At 39.9% G+C, this 20,465-nt stretch overlaps 1 protein-coding gene across 1 annotated transcript; it reads right to left on the bottom strand.

Annotated features, from left to right (window-relative positions):
* Positions 1–989: 989 nt before the first annotated feature.
* Positions 990–19,263, bottom strand: LOC100555489 (phosphatidylinositol transfer protein beta isoform). The gene is made up of 12 exons (XM_003225277.4): positions 19,135–19,263; positions 12,461–12,491; positions 11,947–12,092; positions 11,774–11,865; positions 11,051–11,058; positions 10,697–10,771; positions 9,775–9,858; positions 8,617–8,694; positions 7,085–7,195; positions 6,800–6,922; positions 5,153–5,234; positions 990–2,011 (listed from the first exon to the last, which is right to left on the bottom strand). Exons 1-11 carry the CDS (start codon positions 19,152–19,154, stop codon positions 5,187–5,189), a joined length of 816 nt encoding a protein of 271 aa, XP_003225325.2. The 5' UTR covers positions 19,155–19,263; the 3' UTR covers positions 990–2,011; positions 5,153–5,186.
* Between the last annotated feature and the right edge of the window lie 1,202 nt (positions 19,264–20,465).

Consider the following 20,465-nt stretch of genomic DNA (forward strand, 5'->3'; position numbering starts at 1 on the left):
CGTTCCAGAAGCATTTTCTCTGATGTTCCGCCCACATCTATGGCAGGCATCCTCAGAAGTTGTGAGGTCTGTTGGAAACTAGGCAAGTGGGGTTTATATATCTGTGGAACGTCCAGGATGGGAGGAAGAACTCTTGTCTGTTTGAGGCAAGCAGAGCCGGCCCTAGGTATTTTTCAAGTGTAGGCAAACAGAATTCCCCCCCCCCCCCCCCAAACCAATCACTGAAAAATAAAAGTGTTGGATAAGCAAAAATGTTTGATAATAAGGAGGGATTAAGGAAAAGCCTATTAAACATCAAATTATAATAAGATTTTACAAAATAAGCACTAAAACATCATGTTTTACAACAAATCAACAGAAAAAGCAGTTCAATGCCTTGCGGAGGCAGGCCGCAGGAGACAGGAGTTGCCTCGATGGCGCCCCCAACAAGATGGCGCCACAGGCAACTGCCTAGTTGGCCTGGTGGTTGAACCGCCTCTGGAGGCAAGTGTGAATGTTACAGTTGATGAGCTTGATTAACATTATATAGCCTTTTAGCTTCAAAGCCTGGATACTTTGAACCTCTGAGGATGCCTGCCATAGATGTGGGTGAAACATCAGGAGAGAATGCATCTGAAACATGGCCATACAGCCTGGAAAACACACAACAATCCAATGATTCTGTCCATGAAAGCCTTTGACAACACTCTTACTGTAGTTAGAGAAAGGATGAAATATATTGGGCAATTAATATTTGATGATCTTTGGTTCCAGGATCCCCTGTGGGTACCACGATCTAAGAATGCTCAAGTTCCATTATATACAACAGCATAGTAATTGGCATTCCTTATATAAAATGGCAAAATCAAGTTTGGTTTTTTTGGAATTTGGAGGGGAATATTTTCGAGCCATGATTGGTTGAATCCGTTGATGCAGTATCCATGGATAAGACAGACTCAAATTAAGTGCAACAATCCTCTCCTGTGCCAAGTAAGAAATCACGGAAAAGCCCAACTTCAAGTTTCTTTATTGTTTTACTTTAAAAAAAAAGTTTTCAGTGTTTTTCTTTTATTAAAAAAAATACTGTCCAGATCCTTAGAACTGCAGCCGCGGGCCTCATTATTTCCACACATCTCCTTATTTCAGTCCCAAAGGGTCACTGGGTGAAATGCGTGCGAGTGCCCCTCCCAAATGGGGGGAAAATATCTGCCCCGCTCCCCAAACTGAGATATGGGGGCAATGGAGGGGGAGAATGTATGGAATTTAATTTTTTTCCCAAGCAGCACACTTTTCAACTATTTATACAGTGCTGTTTAAAAGCTTAAGAGGGATCAGAAACCAAGCTCAAGACATTTTAGCCCCACAGGGAAGAAAAACGAGGGATACTTTACTGCCTATAATGGAGCCAGTTTAGTGGCATATTTTAACTCCGCCATACGACACAGGGAGAAGCCGAAGGGAAAAGGCATGGATTTCCATGATCCTGGAAGATGAAATCTGAAGTAATGGAGGAATGTTTTCACATGTTCTGTAAAAAGACTAGTTCCAATTCCCCGCAGTGGAGGCCAAACTATATTCCTAAGTGAAACGTTTCCTTTTCCCCACCCTATGTTTAAACATTCCTGACCTTACTTCCCCTCCCAACCCAACCAAAATATGATTCCAACGAATATTAATATTAATGTTATTAATAGCCCATGCATCCCTGCCTCTGCAGGATGTAAAGGAGAGACATCCCCCCAACACCCCTGAAAAGTCCCTCGCATTCCCCCTTTTTATGACCACTTGACATGCGGTGGGGGACACCTATTAATCCATTATCAGTAAGAAGTAAACGGCAGTTTCGGGGAGGGGGTCCCCATGTTGATAGAAGCTGGGGTAAGTCTGGAATCTATTTGGACCAGTAGGACGGAAAGGAACTCCTCTTCCCATCCCAAGTTGGCAGAGGAAGAAAGCGAGTGAGTGTGTGAGAGAGAAATAGAGCAGTCCCACAAAGATAGGTCCAAGTTTCAGGGAAGAAAGGGCACTGCACCTGCGGACCAAAGAGACACAAAAAAAGAAGGTGAGCGGTAAACATTTCTTCCACCCTGGACATTCCACAGATATATAAACCTCACTTGCCTAGTTTCCAATAGACCTAACAACCTCTGAGGATGCCTGCCATAGATGTGGGCAAAACGTCAGGAGAGAATGCTTCTGGAACATAGCCATACAGCCTGGAAATCTCACAGCAACCCAATGATTCCGGCCATGAAAGCCAACAACAACAACAACAACTACTACTACTACTACTGCTAATAATAATAATAATAATAATAATAATAATACGAGGATTTAAAAATCGAACTGCAAAGACTGGCACAAGCCAGTAAAGGTGGTCCCAGTGGTGATCGGCACACTGGGTGCAGTGGCTAAAGACCTTGGCCTGCACTTAAAAACAAAAACCGCTGACAAAACTACCATCTGTCAGCTGCAAAAGGCCACCATACTCAGATCTGCACTTGGGAAGTGTCCGACGTGTGATCCAATATAGAAGCCAGCATAGTGATCTTTTTTTGCTGTGTACTAATCTTGTTCTGTATCAAATAATAATCTAACTTTATGTCTCCTTTTTTCATTCTTTTCTTTGTAATCATACTTTAAAACTTAATTAAAATTTTAAACACAGAGGAAAGAGATAATCAAGAAGCGAGGAAACATTCTTTTATCATTTGACCAATTGGTAGTTTAGCTCTACAATTGGCTCTTCACATTTGTGAGATATGCTTTTGCGGATTTGATTAATATGTTTCCTGTAGTAAACTTTAGCACTTGTACAGGAGAACATTTCTCTAGGCATTAGTAGGACCTCCAATGTGACTCTTTGGTCAGCTTCCATCACACATTGACAATAACGGACCTAAAGATTCCTAGGTGAAATCTGCTCTCAGGTTTTCCATTTTTCATGGGGGTCCGGGAGCATTAACCCCTATGAAAGTGGAAGATTTACTGTCTTTCTTAAATTCATTGTCAAAAAAAGGAGGAAACAAAAGAGGGGAAATGTCTGCAATACATGGATTCCTGCAGCTACAGTTTCAAACCTTTGCTCATCACTAGAACCATACATGGAACCTTGTGCAAACATAATTCCTAGCCCAGTAAACAGAACCAGATACACAAAACATTCAGACTCTGGACATACTGGCTCCAAATGCTTTCTCTTCCTTTCCCCACACAGGACATGGCATCGATGAATGACGTCTGTGCTCTTCCATGAACAATGATCCCCCTCTAGAACAAGGTGTGGAGTACATCCCTACCCCAATTAATTCTGGCATAACATCTCTTCCTCCCCCATGCAGAAGTAGTTGGTTTCACATTGAGGAGATGGCACAGATTCCTGGAACTTGCTCACTCCTACTTTACAGAAACAGCTATACGGGAAAATGATACAGTTACTCCAGATTTCATCTGATCTGGGAAACTAGGCAAGGTCAGATCTGGTTAGTACTTGGGTGGGAAACCACCAAAGAATACCTGGGGCTGTACGCCATGTTTCAGAGCAAGGAACTGGCAAAACCACCTCTGGCGATTCCTAAAAAAGCCCTATGGGATTCATGGAGTTGCCATATGCTCGCTCACACGCATGGGCTTCTTCCTGAGCTATATGACCTGGTTTAGTAGAGTCATGGAGGGAAGCAAGGGGCACAATCCAGTCCTTAGAGAGCTGTAGAAGAGATGGGTGGAATCCAAAATGTATTTCCATCACTGTGCAGGATTCTGTGTTTAATTTCTAAGTTTTAATTCCTTCCTCTTCATTCCTGAATCTGCAAAACAGCAGTGATGAAGAAGATGGAAAGCAGGGGCTACCATATGTAAGCCCCAAGCCGTCTCCTTATGTTTTGACAATGTGTAAGGCAAGTGGCGGGGCTTGTGATGTGTTCGAATTTTATCTGAAGGCACATCATCTTGTGAGCATGCCCTGCCCCATGCTTCATACGATTTGTTTCATGATTTCCACTGACTAAATTTGTCTACTAAGAAACCTTTACGAAAACCTGATGCCCTCCAGATGTTTTAGTATTTCAACTCCGAACAACCACAACCAGTAAGACCACAGATCAGGATTACTGGGATCTGCAATCTAAAACATGTGGGGAACATCAGAATGGGGAAGACTGTTTGGAATAAGGGTATCAAACAACAGCAGTATCAAACTAATAAGATGCCTTTCTAAGATTGAAGGGCAGGGTTTCTACAATTTCCCAGCTTCACTGACTGCCAGTATGCATCTGGGGAGAATTTGTATCTCTTCTTCTGTTCTTGTGATAATTGGATTTTGAAAAAAGATTGGTGCTAAAGCTTCAGTGGAGTCACCTTTCCCCCATGATAACACTTTCAAAAATAAATTTCTCTTCCAAGGACTAAATTTTGCTCACTTCCTGTTGTCTCAGCCCCATGAATCATTTGTAAGTCAGATATTTGTAACTCGGGACTGCCTGCATATGTTTTTAAAATTATTAAATATTTTCAATCTTAATGTAGGCTTTTGGTATGCTCTGATTTCTAATCTTTTAAATGCATAAATCGCCCTGAATCCTAGCCTTGGGGAAAAGGCAGAATATAAAATAAAATAACAGCAATGGTAAGAGGTTCAGATAAAAATAGAAAACTGTGGCTAATTATAGTAGGCCCTCCACATTTGCAGGGGTGAGGAGCACAGGACTGGCACCAAACTGTGAATTTAATAAAAAGCCCACATTTCTTTTATCTGTAGGTCCTCCAGCATGACTCTGTGACCACCTTCTACCAGAGGCTGTCCATAGCAATATTCTGGAAGGTTTACAGCAGTGGTTTTCAACCTGGCATCCCCAGATGTTTTGGCCTTCAACTCCCAGAAATCCAAACAGCTGGTAAAATGGCTGGGATTTCTGGAAGTTGTAGGCCAAAGCACTGGGGACCCACAAGGTTGAGAACCACTGGTCTAGAGATTCCTAGAGAGAACATAATCAAAAAAGTAAAACCCACAAACATGAATGGCCAATTGCACCAAAGAGGTTTTCTAATTTGTCTCCTAAGCCCTGGTGGGAGAGGAAAGGGGGTTTGAGTGGATGGGTAAGATATAAGCCTTCTGGTTTGCTCCAAAGCCCTCTCTCCCATAGCTATATGCTCCTTCCCCAGTTTCCCCAGTTACCTTGTCACTTCTTGGCCCAGGCAGAAGGAAGTGCTCACTCGTCCCCAGCAGTCATTCCTCTCACGGTGCCCTTCTGGCGTATCTGCAAAGAAAAGCACAGCCCTCCTTCATGCTGAACCATTTGTCATTCCAAACTCCATTCATTTTGGTATGGCTTTGCTGCTCATCAGCTAAACATACACTTCAAAACATTCAGGCTATACCAAGCATTTTGATAATCCCTTTCTACAGGGGATATGTTCTTGGCTGGAATGTGTTTATTAGAAACAGCAGATACGACCAAATGCCCTTAGATTATTTCCAGTCCCAGCAGATCAGAGGAATCTGCTGCGTCCTCCAAATGAAATTCTACAATAACTTCCAGGGAAAGCATACCAAAGGATTGCATGGAGCACCTAGCAAATTCCTAGAGAGACTACTTTTCAATGGTGTGGGTAAGTGAAATTGCAGAGTTGGGTTCTGCAGTTACAAGGACCTTACTGGACAAAATATTTTTGGGACCTTCTATCTACCATACCTATCTACCTGAATGCTGGGGTCAACTGAAGTCCTTTCAGATTTTTTCCATCACATTAAGTGGAGTTGGTGGCAAACATAGTAGGACTCTTCAGTAGTGGAATTCTGAATTCCCTTTCCCTCAACACACATAGAAAGATATGTGTGCCCTGAGTTCCCTCGAGGAGTTAGGTACAGGATATAAAGTTTTATTATTTTATATTATTATTATATTCTTGGAATTATGTTATGACATCCAGGTTTAATATTCTAATTATAATATCGCACTGGCTCTTGAGGGTCACAAACACTGTCAAAAGACAGACCCTGTTACTTCTCACTATCACTCTTGTGCAATGCAGTTGAACTGGGTTGTCCTCCTCAGGTGATCTGTGCATGAAGCCTTGGGATGGTCCTTATCTGAGATCAGTGTAATACAAGGTTTTTTGCACCACAAGGAGGGGTAACTACTCCCCCCTTAAAAAATTGCTAACTTCAATTTCAAAAACCAGATTATCTTGCAGAATATTTGAAACCACTGAATTTATTGAAGCAATAAATTGTAACGCTATCTACCTGTAAGCAACATCTGTTGCCAATTAAGAGATTAGTCTAAAAAGATCATTAAATTTCAAAAATAAAAATACATAGCCCTAAAAAAACCCTATTATTTCATAAGAATTTGTAATTAATTATATTCCATAGCACTGCTATAGTATTTAATTAATTACACACACAGAGTACATAGTTGTATTTTTACAAAGGTTAGGGAACCTAATCTGTTAAACTGTGGCCCCATCTAACCCTGCCATATAATGCAGTTTGAAACTACGATATATGATCAGTATAGACCAGGCATGGGCAAACTTTAGTTCTCCAGGTGTTTTGGATTTCTACAATTCTTAACAGCCTACCAGGTCCATACCAGGTTTGCCCATGCCTGGTATAGACTCACATAATCCAGTCCAATGCAGTTAAAGGTCAATCCTGAACCCTCAGTATTTGGCCCAATGCTAACACCATCAGTGTCTAAGATGAAGAAACAGGGAAAACTGAACTTTCATTTCCATTCAGTTTTCAAAAGGTAAGAAGGCCTAAATGCACACAGAGGCACCATCCCATTGCCAACCAGACCCCTCCAGCTCAGAATACCTCATCCAGCTCCCTCTGTGTCTCCTCCTCCATCCGCCGGATGTCAGCCATGCTTAAATCCACCCATTTATCCAACCAACAAAACAGCTGCCTGTGGAAGTTGGTAAAGAGGCGTCTTTCTTGCTGTAAGAGGAGGAGAAAGAAACCAGGATTCTGAGAAGACAAGAAGAAAGGGAACCCAAGCCCAGAAGGAAACAATCTCTTGGGTCTCATTCTGCAAAGCTTCCAGGACAGGCTAAGCTTGGGCTTCTGCCATCACCCTCATGAACAAAGCCCCAGACCTACCTTCTGGATAAATTTTTCCACTCGACCTTGAAGGCCCCACCAGCGGAACTTCACTGTCACAAGTTTGTAGGCACACATGTGGGGACAATCTTCATTATTAGCTAATTCCCGCTAAAAAGGGAGAGGAAAGGATAGACTGGATGAAGTCATGAAGTCAGTTATTGTTGCTGAAGTTCACATCGAAAATGTGGAGATCCTTCTTAGGCTGGATTGACATTCCCATATAAAATCCAGATTATCTGCTTTGAACTGGATTATATGGCAGTGTAGACTCATATAATACAGTTCAAAGCAGATAATGTGGATTATCTGGTTTGATAATCTGGATTATACAGCAGTGTAGATCCAGTCTTAGTTGAAGAGGTTCTAGGACAAGCATAGGAAGATGAATCAAGATTCCACAAACCTCCCTCATATAGGTTTTGGAAACTCTGATCCTTGCTTTTTCTCATTCCCACAGAACATATGTTTACATCATACAATTTCATCTAACTTCAATACTTTTTAACTGATTTTTTTAAAAATTCAACCTGAAAATCTCTTTAAGAGTAAATTACTGAGGCACATTAAAGTCGCTTAATGAATGAGTCCAGAAGCAGGAATTGAACTTTTAAAAATATGAACATTCATTAATTCCGTTTATGCTTTGCTTCCTTCCTTCACAGAATCCTACCCTTTACCCCCAATATGACATAGTGGTGAACATGGGCTTTCAAAGTCTATCCCAGTAGATTGCAAGATCTGATAGGTGTTATCAAATTTCAGGAATGATCCAAACAGCAAACTATGTGTCTTCCATCCAAGAAAAACCTGGCTAAAACTTTTTTGTTCAGACAGGCTTTTAAAGATGAAGGTTTTTAGAATCAAGTCAGGGTTTTTTTTTAAACTTGAATATGTTTTAATGGGTTTTAACTGTGAATTTTTAAATACTGTTTATATGTAATTATGTTTTAGTGTTTGCATATTTGAATATTTTAAATTGTATGCTAATGCTTTTATGTAAGCTGCTCTGAGTTTCTGTTGTGAGAGATAATATAATAATCTAATAATAATAATAATAATAATAATAATAATAATAATAGATAAGCTCCTCACCAGAAGGCTGATCCCTCTTGATCAGTGGTTCTCAATCTGTGGGTCCCCAGGTGTTTTGGCCTTCAACTCCCATAATTCTTAACAGCTGGTAAACTGGCTGGGATTTCTCAGAGTTGTAGGCCAAAACACCTGAGAACCCACAGGTTGAGAACCATTGCATTTGATGAACTAGCCACAACAAGGTTGAACACAATGACAATGCAGAAGAGGTACAGTGTGCCTCAGCAGAGGGACAAACTATTGATTTTTAAGGTGTATCTTGTTTGTTTGGCCAAGTAGGCAAGTCAATATTTGAAAACTCTTGGACACACTGCCATGAATAGATCATCCCCAGAGAATCTTTCCAAGAACTTCTGGAGACTTAGAATGTGGCATGAACAGGAAATGGAAAACACACACCTGAGGGCTAATTTTCAAATTGTATTGGATAAACATACCTTCCAGTCAGGACCAAGGGGACCTCTGCCTGTCTTCTGTGATTTGAAGAGAGCTGGGTCTTCATCTGGCTTGTAATCCTGGGTGAGGGAAAAGAGACAGAGGGAGAAGAGATGACAAAGCTGTAACAATGGACAAAGCAATAAATAAAAATAGGAATCAAAGGATTCTTATCACAACAACTTTTTTGGGGGGGGGGGAGGAGGAGGGTTCAACAGCAATTGACGAAGCAATCAGAAAAGACTTAACTTGTCTTGACCTAAAAGTCTGAGAAGGACTCCCTTTCCAGAAATAAATTGCTATGTTTCCTTTTTAAATTATTTTTATTTAAATAAATTGCTGTTTCCTAATGCACTTTGAACAGCCAGCTATTCTTCTAAATTACAGGAATGAAAGGGTGAATCTAAAATAGGAAAATATACCCTGCAGCCCATAGGGTCCTCCTGTCCTTCTGTTTTTTGGGGTTGATTGGTTGTGTAGGATAGGATGGAGAATTATTGCCCCTACAGGCCTCTGGGAGCAGCAATTTTCCTTCTGAAAGGTGTATGTTTTTCTGCATGAATTTTTGAAACTAAACCTTTTTAGAAAACTGGAAGTGAACTTCATGCGACTTCTAGTTTGTTTGTTCCTTCCTCTTCCAATCTCATGCAAAAAAAAAAAAAAAAAAAAAACTGGGGTTGGTATAATCTCTTGGCCCACTGAGCTCACCTACTCCTGGTCTAAAACATAAGTATCACTTGGAAAGGAGGAGTATATTTTGGTTCCAACTACCACTTACACAACTTAAACAAGATTACAGTGTAATCTTGGGTTAAGGGTTTTAGCCAGGCATGGGCAAACTTCGGCCCTCCAGGTGTTTTGGACTTCAACTCCCACAATTCCTAACAGCCAGTTGAAATTGTAGGAGTTCCAGTAGGCTGTTAGGAATTGTGGGTGCTAACCTCCAAGGCATCTGGAGGACCAAAATTTGCCCATGCTGATTTAAGCTATTACTGGGATTATTCTGATTGTAAAGGAAGAAGAAAAGGCCTTTCAACTCTGCTTTGAATCAACAACAACTCTATTTATCCCATCAGAATACTACTGACTTCCCTATTTAGCTAACACTTTTTTCCAACTTCTTCCTTGACTAGTGATCGAGAACCAAGGTTGTCCCTTACATCATCTGACACTTGTGTCCGGTCGCCGATGTCTATATGAACAACCTCAACATCTTTCCAGGTCTCAGCATCAAGCCCATGGACCTGTGGTAGAAAAAAAAAAAGAGAGAGAGAACGGCTGTATTTGGGACATGCCTCAAAAATCTTGGGTATCAAATGGAAGACATTTGGGACAAGAACTTCAAGATTGATGCATTCCTAATAGTCTTGGACTTTAGCTCACAGTCTTTATGTTTTACTGACAATAAATAAGATAAACATCTCAAAGTCATCCCGCTCTGGAACGAAGCCACCCATCTCTTAAGACTATTTTAGACAATCTGAGCTTTTACTATAAGTGGTTTGGAACAATGATTAAAACTAGGTTGTTGTTAAAAACACACAGCAAGTTTAACCCATTTGTCAAATTTGATGTATACATGCTGGTAGCTGATTAAGTTTTTTATGAAATTGGAATTTTTGCACATTTCTACATACTTTCCTCAGTACATTTTTAAAATTCTGGTCCCATCCTTCTCTTACAAAGAACATAAATCATGATGTCTAATATAATGCCAACAGAGAAAATTATAAATTAAAACAACAAAAAACAAGAAAAATGAAACAACTTAAAGTTAGTGGGTTGCTGTGAATTTTCCGGGCTGTATGGCAATGTTCCAGAAGCATTCTCTCCTGACGTTTCGCCCACATCTATGAGGTTTCACACCATAGATGTGGGCAAACCATCAGGAGATAATGCTTCTGGAACATGGCCATATAGCCTGGAAAACTCACAGCATCCCAGTGATTCCGGCCATTAAAGCCTTCGACAACTTAATGTTAGTTTTTTAACAGATGAAGGGATGGCTCCAATGTTTTTTTTTTCTGCTAGCAAACAGACAAAAAAGGTGTAGCTTGTCCTCCCTTGGCATGCACAACTTACATTGTCTTGGTCACCTAAATCTGGTTTGTGCCATGTTTCAATTTTAACGAAGAAATCTTCCTTCATGTATTCATTCTGTGCAACGAGAAGGAAAATTGGTTACCCAAAATCCTAAGAAGACCAACAAACTGCAAAGCCAGAAATGACTCCTAATAATTATATTACCCTGAATGTTCTGGGTAAATTCTTGTTGGTGACACATAATAAGTGAACTTCTCAGGGTGATTGTAAGTTGAGTGGAGATAAACAAGGACACAATTATATCCACAATGTCAGAGAAATTTGGGATGATCAGAAAAGCTAAGAAGCATTGATACTCCAACCCACTGTTGCCCATTTCCCCAAGCAACTCACCGTAATAACTGCAGCAGATGGGACCAAAACAAGAGAAAGAAAGAGATCATGTTAGGGCAGCATTATGACAATGAACATCATTCTTTCTTCACCAAATTAATACAAATTTTCCTAGCACAGAGAGTTCCCAATCATTGCATATATATAGTCAGCCCTCCGCATCCATAGATTCTGCACCCACAGATTCAACCATCCATAGGTTTTAAACATTCAAAAGCTAGCCTCCATCCTGCTAAGAGGCTCCATTTCTCTCTAACCTCATTCAGTATTTAAAATGCTATGCTAGAAAGGCCAACTAATCCCCTGAAACTTGTAAGAACAAGCCCTAAATTCCCTTAGTTTGAGAATGTTGGATATGTTCTAGGTCAGAGCTTGTACTTTTCTGAACTACAACTCACATAATTCCTCCAGGTTTTTCTGTTGATGGGAATTGGGGATTGTAGTTCAATTCCCCAAACTGTGCTGTATGTTAATCTCAAGGGAAGACAATAGCAAATGGAAAGCAGAATAGTCCACAACCCTCTGCCACAAAGTCCATAAGTGTGTAGCATTGGGACTCTGTGGCTGAAAAGCAGAAGCTTCTTGGCTGAGTGCGAGAGGTTTTCTCGAATAGCTTGAAAACCAGCACGCTATGCATCTATTCCACTGGTTTAAATGTGCCCAATGAGTCCCCAAATCAGGTCCCCCCCTGCACCGTTTTCCCCATCTTCCTCCAGGACTCACCTGTTCGACAATAAGGATAGGCATTCCAGGCTCTTTCATGAACAACTAGGGACCCCTCAGGGGCAAACATCTTAATGAACCCAGGAACTTTACTGTAAGAGAGAGAGAAGGAAGAGGACAGCATTATACAGTGGCCCGAAGCGTTGGCCTCCTGCACCCAGGACAATTCTTACCTCTGGAGATGGTAGATCTTGTGGGTGTACTGCCCCCGTTCCCCTTCTCGCTCGTAGGGTTCATTTGTGAGCACCTCAATGCCTTCACCGCCGCCAGTGTTGTTCTTGCTGGCTTCGGCCACAGAGAACAGCTGCCCCACTTGGTACTGAGAAAACCAGAAGAGAAGTGTGATTGAAGAAGGTAAAAGAGAAGCGTGATTCTGCCTCCCCCTCCAAGTAAGATACGCCTTAGAACAATGGCACGCTACAAAAACCATCCCCATTTGTGATAGAAGTGAAGTGCAAAAGAATCTGGGAAACAGCTTAGAAAGGTGACTTGTTTTGGAGTATGGCTCCCAGAATTCCCCGAGAAGCATGACAAGGCAGTGGCCTTGTTGCTTGGTCTGAAAAAGTAATTATTCCAAGCTCTGGATTCTGGAATCATTTCTACCTTTGTGCTGATTTATGTCAATCCATGCTATTCAAAATCCTTCACCAAAGGGGCCAACAAAACAGTATGTATTAAGGTACTTACCTCCTCTACGGAGCAAGGCAACACCACCCGGCTAGTTTTCAAGGGGAAAGAACAGAGGAAAAAGAGAAAGAGGGAATAAGCAAGTTAGACCAAGGGATCCACAAAGATCAACTCTCCCATTTTCATGGACTAGATAAAAAGCAAATGTTTTAATGTTCATCTCAACCAATATCTCTCTTATAAACCACTACTCTACTATGTGAACTAAATATTTATGTTAACCAAATCAGGCCGCTACCAAGTTCAGAATACAATGATTACCAAAGATTCCGGGAAGCAATTATCTGCAAAGCATACAACTGTATTGCATTTTGTGACTTAAAAATATTTTTTTTCCCAAGACTGTATTCTGGATTATTGTTGTTCCATACCGTCAAGTCATTTCTGACCTGCAGGGTTTTCTTGGAAAGATTTGTTCAGAAAAGATTTACCAAAGCCTTTCTCTGAGGCTGAGTGTATGACTTGTTTAGTGGGTTTCATGGCTAAACAGGGATTCAAACCCTGATTTCTAGAGTTTTAATCCAACACTCGGAGCCCCTGGTGGCGCAGCGGATTAAACCACTGAGCTGCTGAACTTGCTGACTGAAAGATTGGCGGTTCGAATCCAGAGAGAGGGTGAGCTCCTGCTGTTAGCCCCAGCTTCTGCCAACCTAGCAGTTCGAAAACATGCAAATGTGAATAGATCAATAGGTACCGCTCCAGCGGGAAAGTAATGGCACTTCATTCAGTCATGCTGGCCACATGACCTAGGAGGTGTCTATGGACAATCCCAGCACTTTGGCTTAGAAATGGAGATGAGCACCAACTCCCAGAGTTGGACACGACTAGACTTAATGTCAAGGGAAAACCTTTATCTAATCCTACACTCAAACCACTATGCCCCATTGGTTCTTATGATATTAACACATTTTTTACAATACTAATACCACATTCTTGTATTAAATAATTAAAGCAGAGCCTTCCTCATCTCCTGCACCTCACAAAAGACCACCTGGATGACACAAAATTGGGAAATTGGAAGGGGCTCCATAGTCCAACTTCCTACTTCAGTGCAGGAACTCTAGCTAGAATATCCTCAGCATGTAGGTGTCCATCCTTTTATTGAAGGATTCCAGAGAAGAAGATCTCACTATCTCCCTAGGCAATTGGATCTATTTCTGAACATCTTTCCCACAAATATTCCATTTAAACCTACTCTCCAGTAAGTTAAAAGTATTAGTCCTGGTACTATCCTCTAGGGTTGCAAATAAATAATAATAATAATAATAATAATAATAATTATTATTATTATTATTATTATTATTTTATTTATATTCCACTATTCCACCCTTCTCCCTTAGGGGACTCAGAGTGGATTACAGCATTTACAGCAGACATAGGCAAACATTCAATGCCTTTACAATCACATACAATGAGACACACAAACAAAGGCAGAGGCTTCTCCTTTCATTTTCAGCTTCTGAAGGCCGATAACAAACCAATACTTTCCTGACCACAGAACTATGCTGGAGGACCTACAAACGTCAAGAGAAATGCACTCTGTAAGCATTTCCAGGGCTTACAGTACAATTCTCTAGTCAACTTCTGGTCAAAGTTGACCATACAGTCATGCTAAAGGACCAAGAGATTTCTAAAGAGAACATATTAATTGAAGTTGTGAATAATCTAATCCACAAATGCAGGAGGGCTCACTGTATATTGACATGTTAGAGAGCCATATATGTGGCACAACTTTCAAGTTATCTAAAATATGTTAACTGACCACTTCAAAGATTTCATAACCCAAGCTGGAATACAGCTACTTCTCTTCTCAAAGGGAGTTGCTATTATGCAATCTGATGTGGAAAAGGTGTTTCAAGAAAGCAAACAATTTCTCACTCAGGTTGGTTTGTCAGGCAGGAAAATACCTGTGAACTAGAAACTAATGCAGATATAAAGTTGGCACAAACATTTTATTCTGAATAACTAACAAGTACTGCCATATATGTGAACTATATTCTTCTGTTTGAAACAGTACTCAACTGATAAATTCATGGTGCATCTAAACTGTAGAATTAATGTAGTTTGACGCCACTTTAACTGCCATGGCTCAATGCTGTGGAATCATAGGAAGTGTAGTTTTACACAGTCTTTCACCTTCTCTGCCAAAGAGTGCTGATGATGCCTCATCTAAGTACAATTCTCAGGATTTCATAGCTTTGAGCCATGGCAGTTCCAAGTGGTATCAAACTGCATTAATTGTACAGTGTAGATGCACCCTCAGATTATGTAAAGTATGATTAACAGGTTGAAAACTTGCTGTAAGCTGATCTGAAGCAAAGTACTTGAAAAGAATACAAAACTATCCCGTATCAGTTATACCATATCTACTACACTTTCCAGCGGGGTTCCTATATCACAGTGGTTCTCAACCTGTGGGTGCCCAGGTGTTTTGGCCTACAATTACTGGAAATCCCAGCCAGTTTATCAGCTGTTACGGTTTCTGGGAGTTGAAGAACAAAACATCTGGGGAACCACAGGTTGAGAGTTACTGTTATATCGCATTTCTCTGCATCCACTAACAAAAACATATGGCAGGCTTGCTCTGTATGGGATCAATGAGACCCATTTAACAGGAACATAACTAATTAGAAAATAGCTCTGGAGAACTTCAAGGTGATATTAGATTCCCATTGGAGCTAACAAACATACACCAACAGCTGGGGATAAGCAGCAATCTCAACATCTGGGAGGTTGCAAATTCCCCAGATCTGGTAGAACATAGTCCTGCATTGACAACACTGACTTTAACGTCATCTTGAATGTGAAGCTAAGTTGAATGGGACTTTTTTTCTTCCCAGGGTGATAGACAGCCCATATTAATTGCTTAATTTCTGCCAAATGAAATAGGAAGTCAAGTTGTCATTTCCAACTCTGCCTTCACCACAACGCTGTTACTTCGTAGGATTCTTTCCTATCACGTGTCTTGACTTGCTTTGGGAAGATAAGTCTGTTACAAACTTCCCGTAGATCACTGCCAGAGCATGATTTGTGGTAATGCCTTGGCACCACATACAGCCCTGTTAACTCAGAAGGAAGTTTCACCTAAGTTCCTCCAGCCTTGTTGCTAAAGTCAACATCTGGCAAATCGAAAGGAAAAGGTAGGAATATGGATCTAGGGTCTGATCAGGAACAAAATTGAATAATAGTAATTCATTTGTAGTATTTTACTTTGTCTAAGAACAATTGGAACAGTAAGAAACAAAGAACTTTAGATAGCAATCCCCTTGCCTTATACTGTGAAAATATGCAGAGCTTGGGAAAAATACAATTTGGAGTTATAACTTTCAATATCCCCAGCAAGCCTTTTCACTCTCTGTTTCTGACAGGATACACCTGGGGTGCATCTAGACCAGTGGTTCTCAACTTGTGGGGTCCCCAGGTGTTTTGGCCTACAGCTCACAGAAATCCCAGCCGTTAACCAGCTATTAGGATTTCTGGGAGTTGAAAGCCAAAACATCTGGAGACACACAGGTTGGGAACTACTGATCTAGACTGTAGACTTAATGGAGTCTGACACCACTTTAACTGCCATGGCATAATGCTATGGAGTTATGGGAGTTGTAGTTTGCTGAGACACCAGGACTCTTTGGCAGAGCTGGCTAAAGCCCTTGTCAAACTACAACTCCTATAATTCAATAGCATTGAGGCATGGTGGTTAAAGTGGTGTCAAACTGCATTAATTCTACAATGTGGCTGTTCTCCTTTTTCAAAAACAAACAAAGTGGTGCTTTGAGTTATAAAAGCAAACTCCTTTCGTAAAATGTTAAGAGATTAATATACAGGTTGAACATCCCTTATCTGGAATTCCAAAATCTGAAATACTCCTAAAAGTATGTATTTTTATTATTACATAAAATATTATTTATTTATTATTAATTACACCCCACTTTTTTCTCTTAAAAGAGACTCAAAGTGGCTAACAATGTTAAAAGATAAAAGTAAATAAAGATGTACAACTTATGGTTCAAATGGCTGGCTGAGACAGTGACACCTTTGTTTTCTGATGGTCCAAAGTACACAAAATCTGCTTCATGCACTCAAATATTATAAAATTTTTGCATGAATAGAAATGTAGTATAAATAAAAAAAATATTTTATAATATTGTGTATTGTATAAAATGACTCTCAGGTTGTGTGTGTATGTGTTTGTATACAGGGGGTGGGTGTGGGTGGGAGAGGTCTCTCTGTTAACCAAACAACCAGAATTTTCAAGCAACCAGCAAAAAAACTAACCAAAGTTCAGAACGCACCCACTAAGCTGTTTTTATAAGACAGGAAAACTGTCACATTGAGTTTGTCTTTAATTTAATTTGCCTTTAATGACTGTACTCCAATATCAAGTCAATACAGAGTTTATAGTATGGCACTGTATTACTTAGGCCTAGTGTCTGCGAGTTAGGGTTACTTTTACCAACAGGCCTAATAGTATACCTCATATTACACTTAACTTATACTATACAATGCCATAAATTCTATTCTGACTTCATATTTGTATTGAAACACAGTCATTAGAAGCAAATTAAGACAAATAAAAAAACAAACTTAAACTTACATTTCTGCTGATTTTCTTAAAATTTTTAAAATATTGTTTTCTTTAACCTTTTTGCCGGATATTTAAGAGCCGTGGTTAACTGAGGGCCCTTCCACACAGCCATATACCATAACCCAGAATATCAAGGCACAAAATCCAAATGAGGCCTCTTCCACACAGTTGTATAAAATCTACATTGAACTGGATTTATATGATAGACTCAGATAATCCAGTTCAAAGCAGATACTGTGAATTATCTGCCTTGATATTCTGGGTTATATGGCCGTGTGGAAGGGCCCTGAACTCACACTCCCATATAATCCAGTTCAATGTGGATTTTAAACAGCTGTTTGGAAGGTCCTTCCACAGAGCCATATAACCCAGAATACCAAGGCAGAATAATCCACAATATCTACTTTGAACTTGGTTATAAGAGTCCACACTGCCATATATCCCAGTTCAAAGCAGATAATGTGGGATTTTATTCAGCTGTGTGGAAGGGGCCTGAGTCCATAGTGCCATATAATCCAGTTCAATGTGGATTTTATACAGCTGTGTGGAAGGGGCCTAAGAGTGTAATATATTGTATAAAAACTGTTCTACAGGAAATGTGTATATGTATATATATACATATATACACACCAATGAATATATATACATTATATTATGTATAAACCTTGGAAGTGTGTATGGACAACGCCGGCTCTTCAGCTTACGAATGGAGATCAGCACCAACCCCTTGAGTCTGACACGACTAGACTTATTGTCAGGGGAAAACCTTTACCTTTTATATAAATTATATTATATATAAACATCGATGAACATATATAAAGTATATTCATTATATTAGATATAAATCAATGGGACCCATTATATATATATATATATATCAATAAATATATATAAATGTTTGATTTTGTTTGTTTTTTAATAACATTATAACTGTGCCCTGACATGATACATAAATATATATATATAAATTGTATTATAGTAGAGTCTCACTTATCCAACATAAACGGACCGGCAGAATGTTGGATAAGTGAATATGTTGGATAATAAGGAGGGATTAAGGAAAAGCCTATTAAACATCAAATTAGGTTATGATTTTACAAATTAAGCACCAAAACATGTCATACAACAAATTTGACAGAAAAAGTAGTTCAAGAAGCAGTAATGCTATGTAGTAATTATTGTATTTACGATACAATAATTACTACAATAATTACTAATTATTATTTACGAATTTAGCACCAAAATATCACGATGTATTGAAAACATTGACTACAAAAATGCGTTGGATAATCCAGAACGTTGGATAAGCGAGACTCTACTGTATATGTAAACATCAATAAACATAATCAAATTATAGTATATGTAAGCATCAATGAAAATAGATAAATTATACACATATATAAACATCAATGAACATAGATACATTATATAAATTATATTATATATAAACACTAATGAATATAGATGAATTACATACAATATATCATATATAAACACCAATACATATAGATAAATTATATACATTTTATCATATATAATAACCAATGCATATAGGTAAATTATATGCATTATATTACTGTATATGTAAACACCAATGAATATAGCAAATTATATATATTATATATAAACATCATTACATATAGACAAATAACATACATTATATTATATATAAACATAAATGAATATATATCACTTATGTTAAGTTAATTATATAATTATATTATCTACACCCGTCATTGAATATGTATTAATTATAATATATTTATTATTATATTATATTGTAATCATTAATGAATGTCATGGGACTGGGGTCCCATCTCTAAAAGATGTCTTTATCTATATGCAACTATAATAATACAAACGAATGGAAATACCAGGGACTATTTCACTGGGGATCAGGGATATTATCCAACCTGTCCACAGAGTCTCCCTCTCTAAAAACAGGAAGGGAAAGACAGGCAGAGCTGGGGGCAGCCATATGCAGCAGGCAGGCTCCCTCCCTGGTGGCCCTCCCCTCCCCATGAAAGGCCCCTTCCCTCCCCAGGCCCCTTTAGCCCTTCCCCTCCATCCCCCCCTTCCCAGGACTCACAACTCTTTGATCAGGACCATCCTCCCGTTCCTCCAGCGCCCCGCACGCCAAGAACACCAACCCTTCCTTTCCTCCCCTGCCCTCCCCCTCCAGCCCGGCCATTGACGCCACTTCCGCCCTCACCCCAGCGCCCGCTCGCTTGAGCCTCCCCGCCGCGACGCCACTTCCGCCCAAACTCGGGCTTCTCCTTCCCCTCCGACGTTGAGCGAAGGCCGTCGGGCGATCTTTGATTGACAGCGCCACCCAGGCAGCGCAAGAGCGCAAAGAGGCAAAGGGGCGCTAGGTGGCGCGCTGATCCAACGGCCTGTTTCGCCCTGGGCGCATAGCTAACGCACGCCATCTAGTGGTGAAAAATATTTTTTGAAATGCAGCGCTTTATCAGGGAGCCTCATCTACACCACCATATAATAATACGCTTATCCAACGTTCTGGATTATCCAACCCATTTTTGTAGTCCATGTTTTCAATACATCGTGATATTTTGGTGCTAAATTCGTAAGTAAAAAGGTAAAGATTTTCCCCTGACGCTAAGTCCAGTCGTGACTGACTCTGCGGGGTTGGTGCTCATCTCCATTTCTAAGCCGAAGAGCCGGCGTTGTCCGTAGACACCTCCAAGGTCATGTGGCCAGCATGACTGCATGGAGCGCCGTTATCTTCCCACCGGGGCGGTACCTATTTATCTACTCACATTTGCATGTTTTCGAACTGCTAGGTTGGCATGAGCTGGGGCTAACAGCGGGCGTTCATTCTGCTCCCAGGATTTGAACCTGGGACCTTTCGGTCTGCAAATTCAGCAGCTCACCACTTTAACACACTTCGCGATCACCAGGGCCCCCCAAAAATGCAGTATTTACTACACAGCATTACTGCGTATTGAACTACTTTTTCTGTCAAATTTGTTGTATAACATGATGTTCTGGTGCGTAATTTTTAAAATCATAACCTAATTTGATGTTTAATAGTCTTTTCCTTAATCCCTTCTTATTATCCAACATTTTCGCTTATCCAACATTCTGCCGGCACGTTTATGTTGGATAAGTGAAACTCTACTGTAACACTAATACCGCAGAGTCTCACTTATCCAACATAAAAGGGACGGCAGAACGTTGGATAAGCGAAAATGTTGGATAATAAGGAGGAATTAAGAAAAAGCCTATTAAAGGCCAAATTGCATTATGATTTTACAAATTAAGCACCAAAACATCATGTTTTTACAACAAATTGTCAGAAAAAGCAGTTCATAACGTTATGTAGTAATTACTGTATTTACAAATGCAGCACCAAAACATTGCAAAGTATTGAAAACATTGACTACAAAAACAGTGACTACT

Source organism: Anolis carolinensis, chromosome 6 (genome assembly GCF_035594765.1).
Source record: "Anolis carolinensis isolate JA03-04 chromosome 6, rAnoCar3.1.pri, whole genome shotgun sequence".
Lineage (NCBI taxonomy): Eukaryota > Metazoa > Chordata > Lepidosauria > Squamata > Dactyloidae > Anolis > Anolis carolinensis.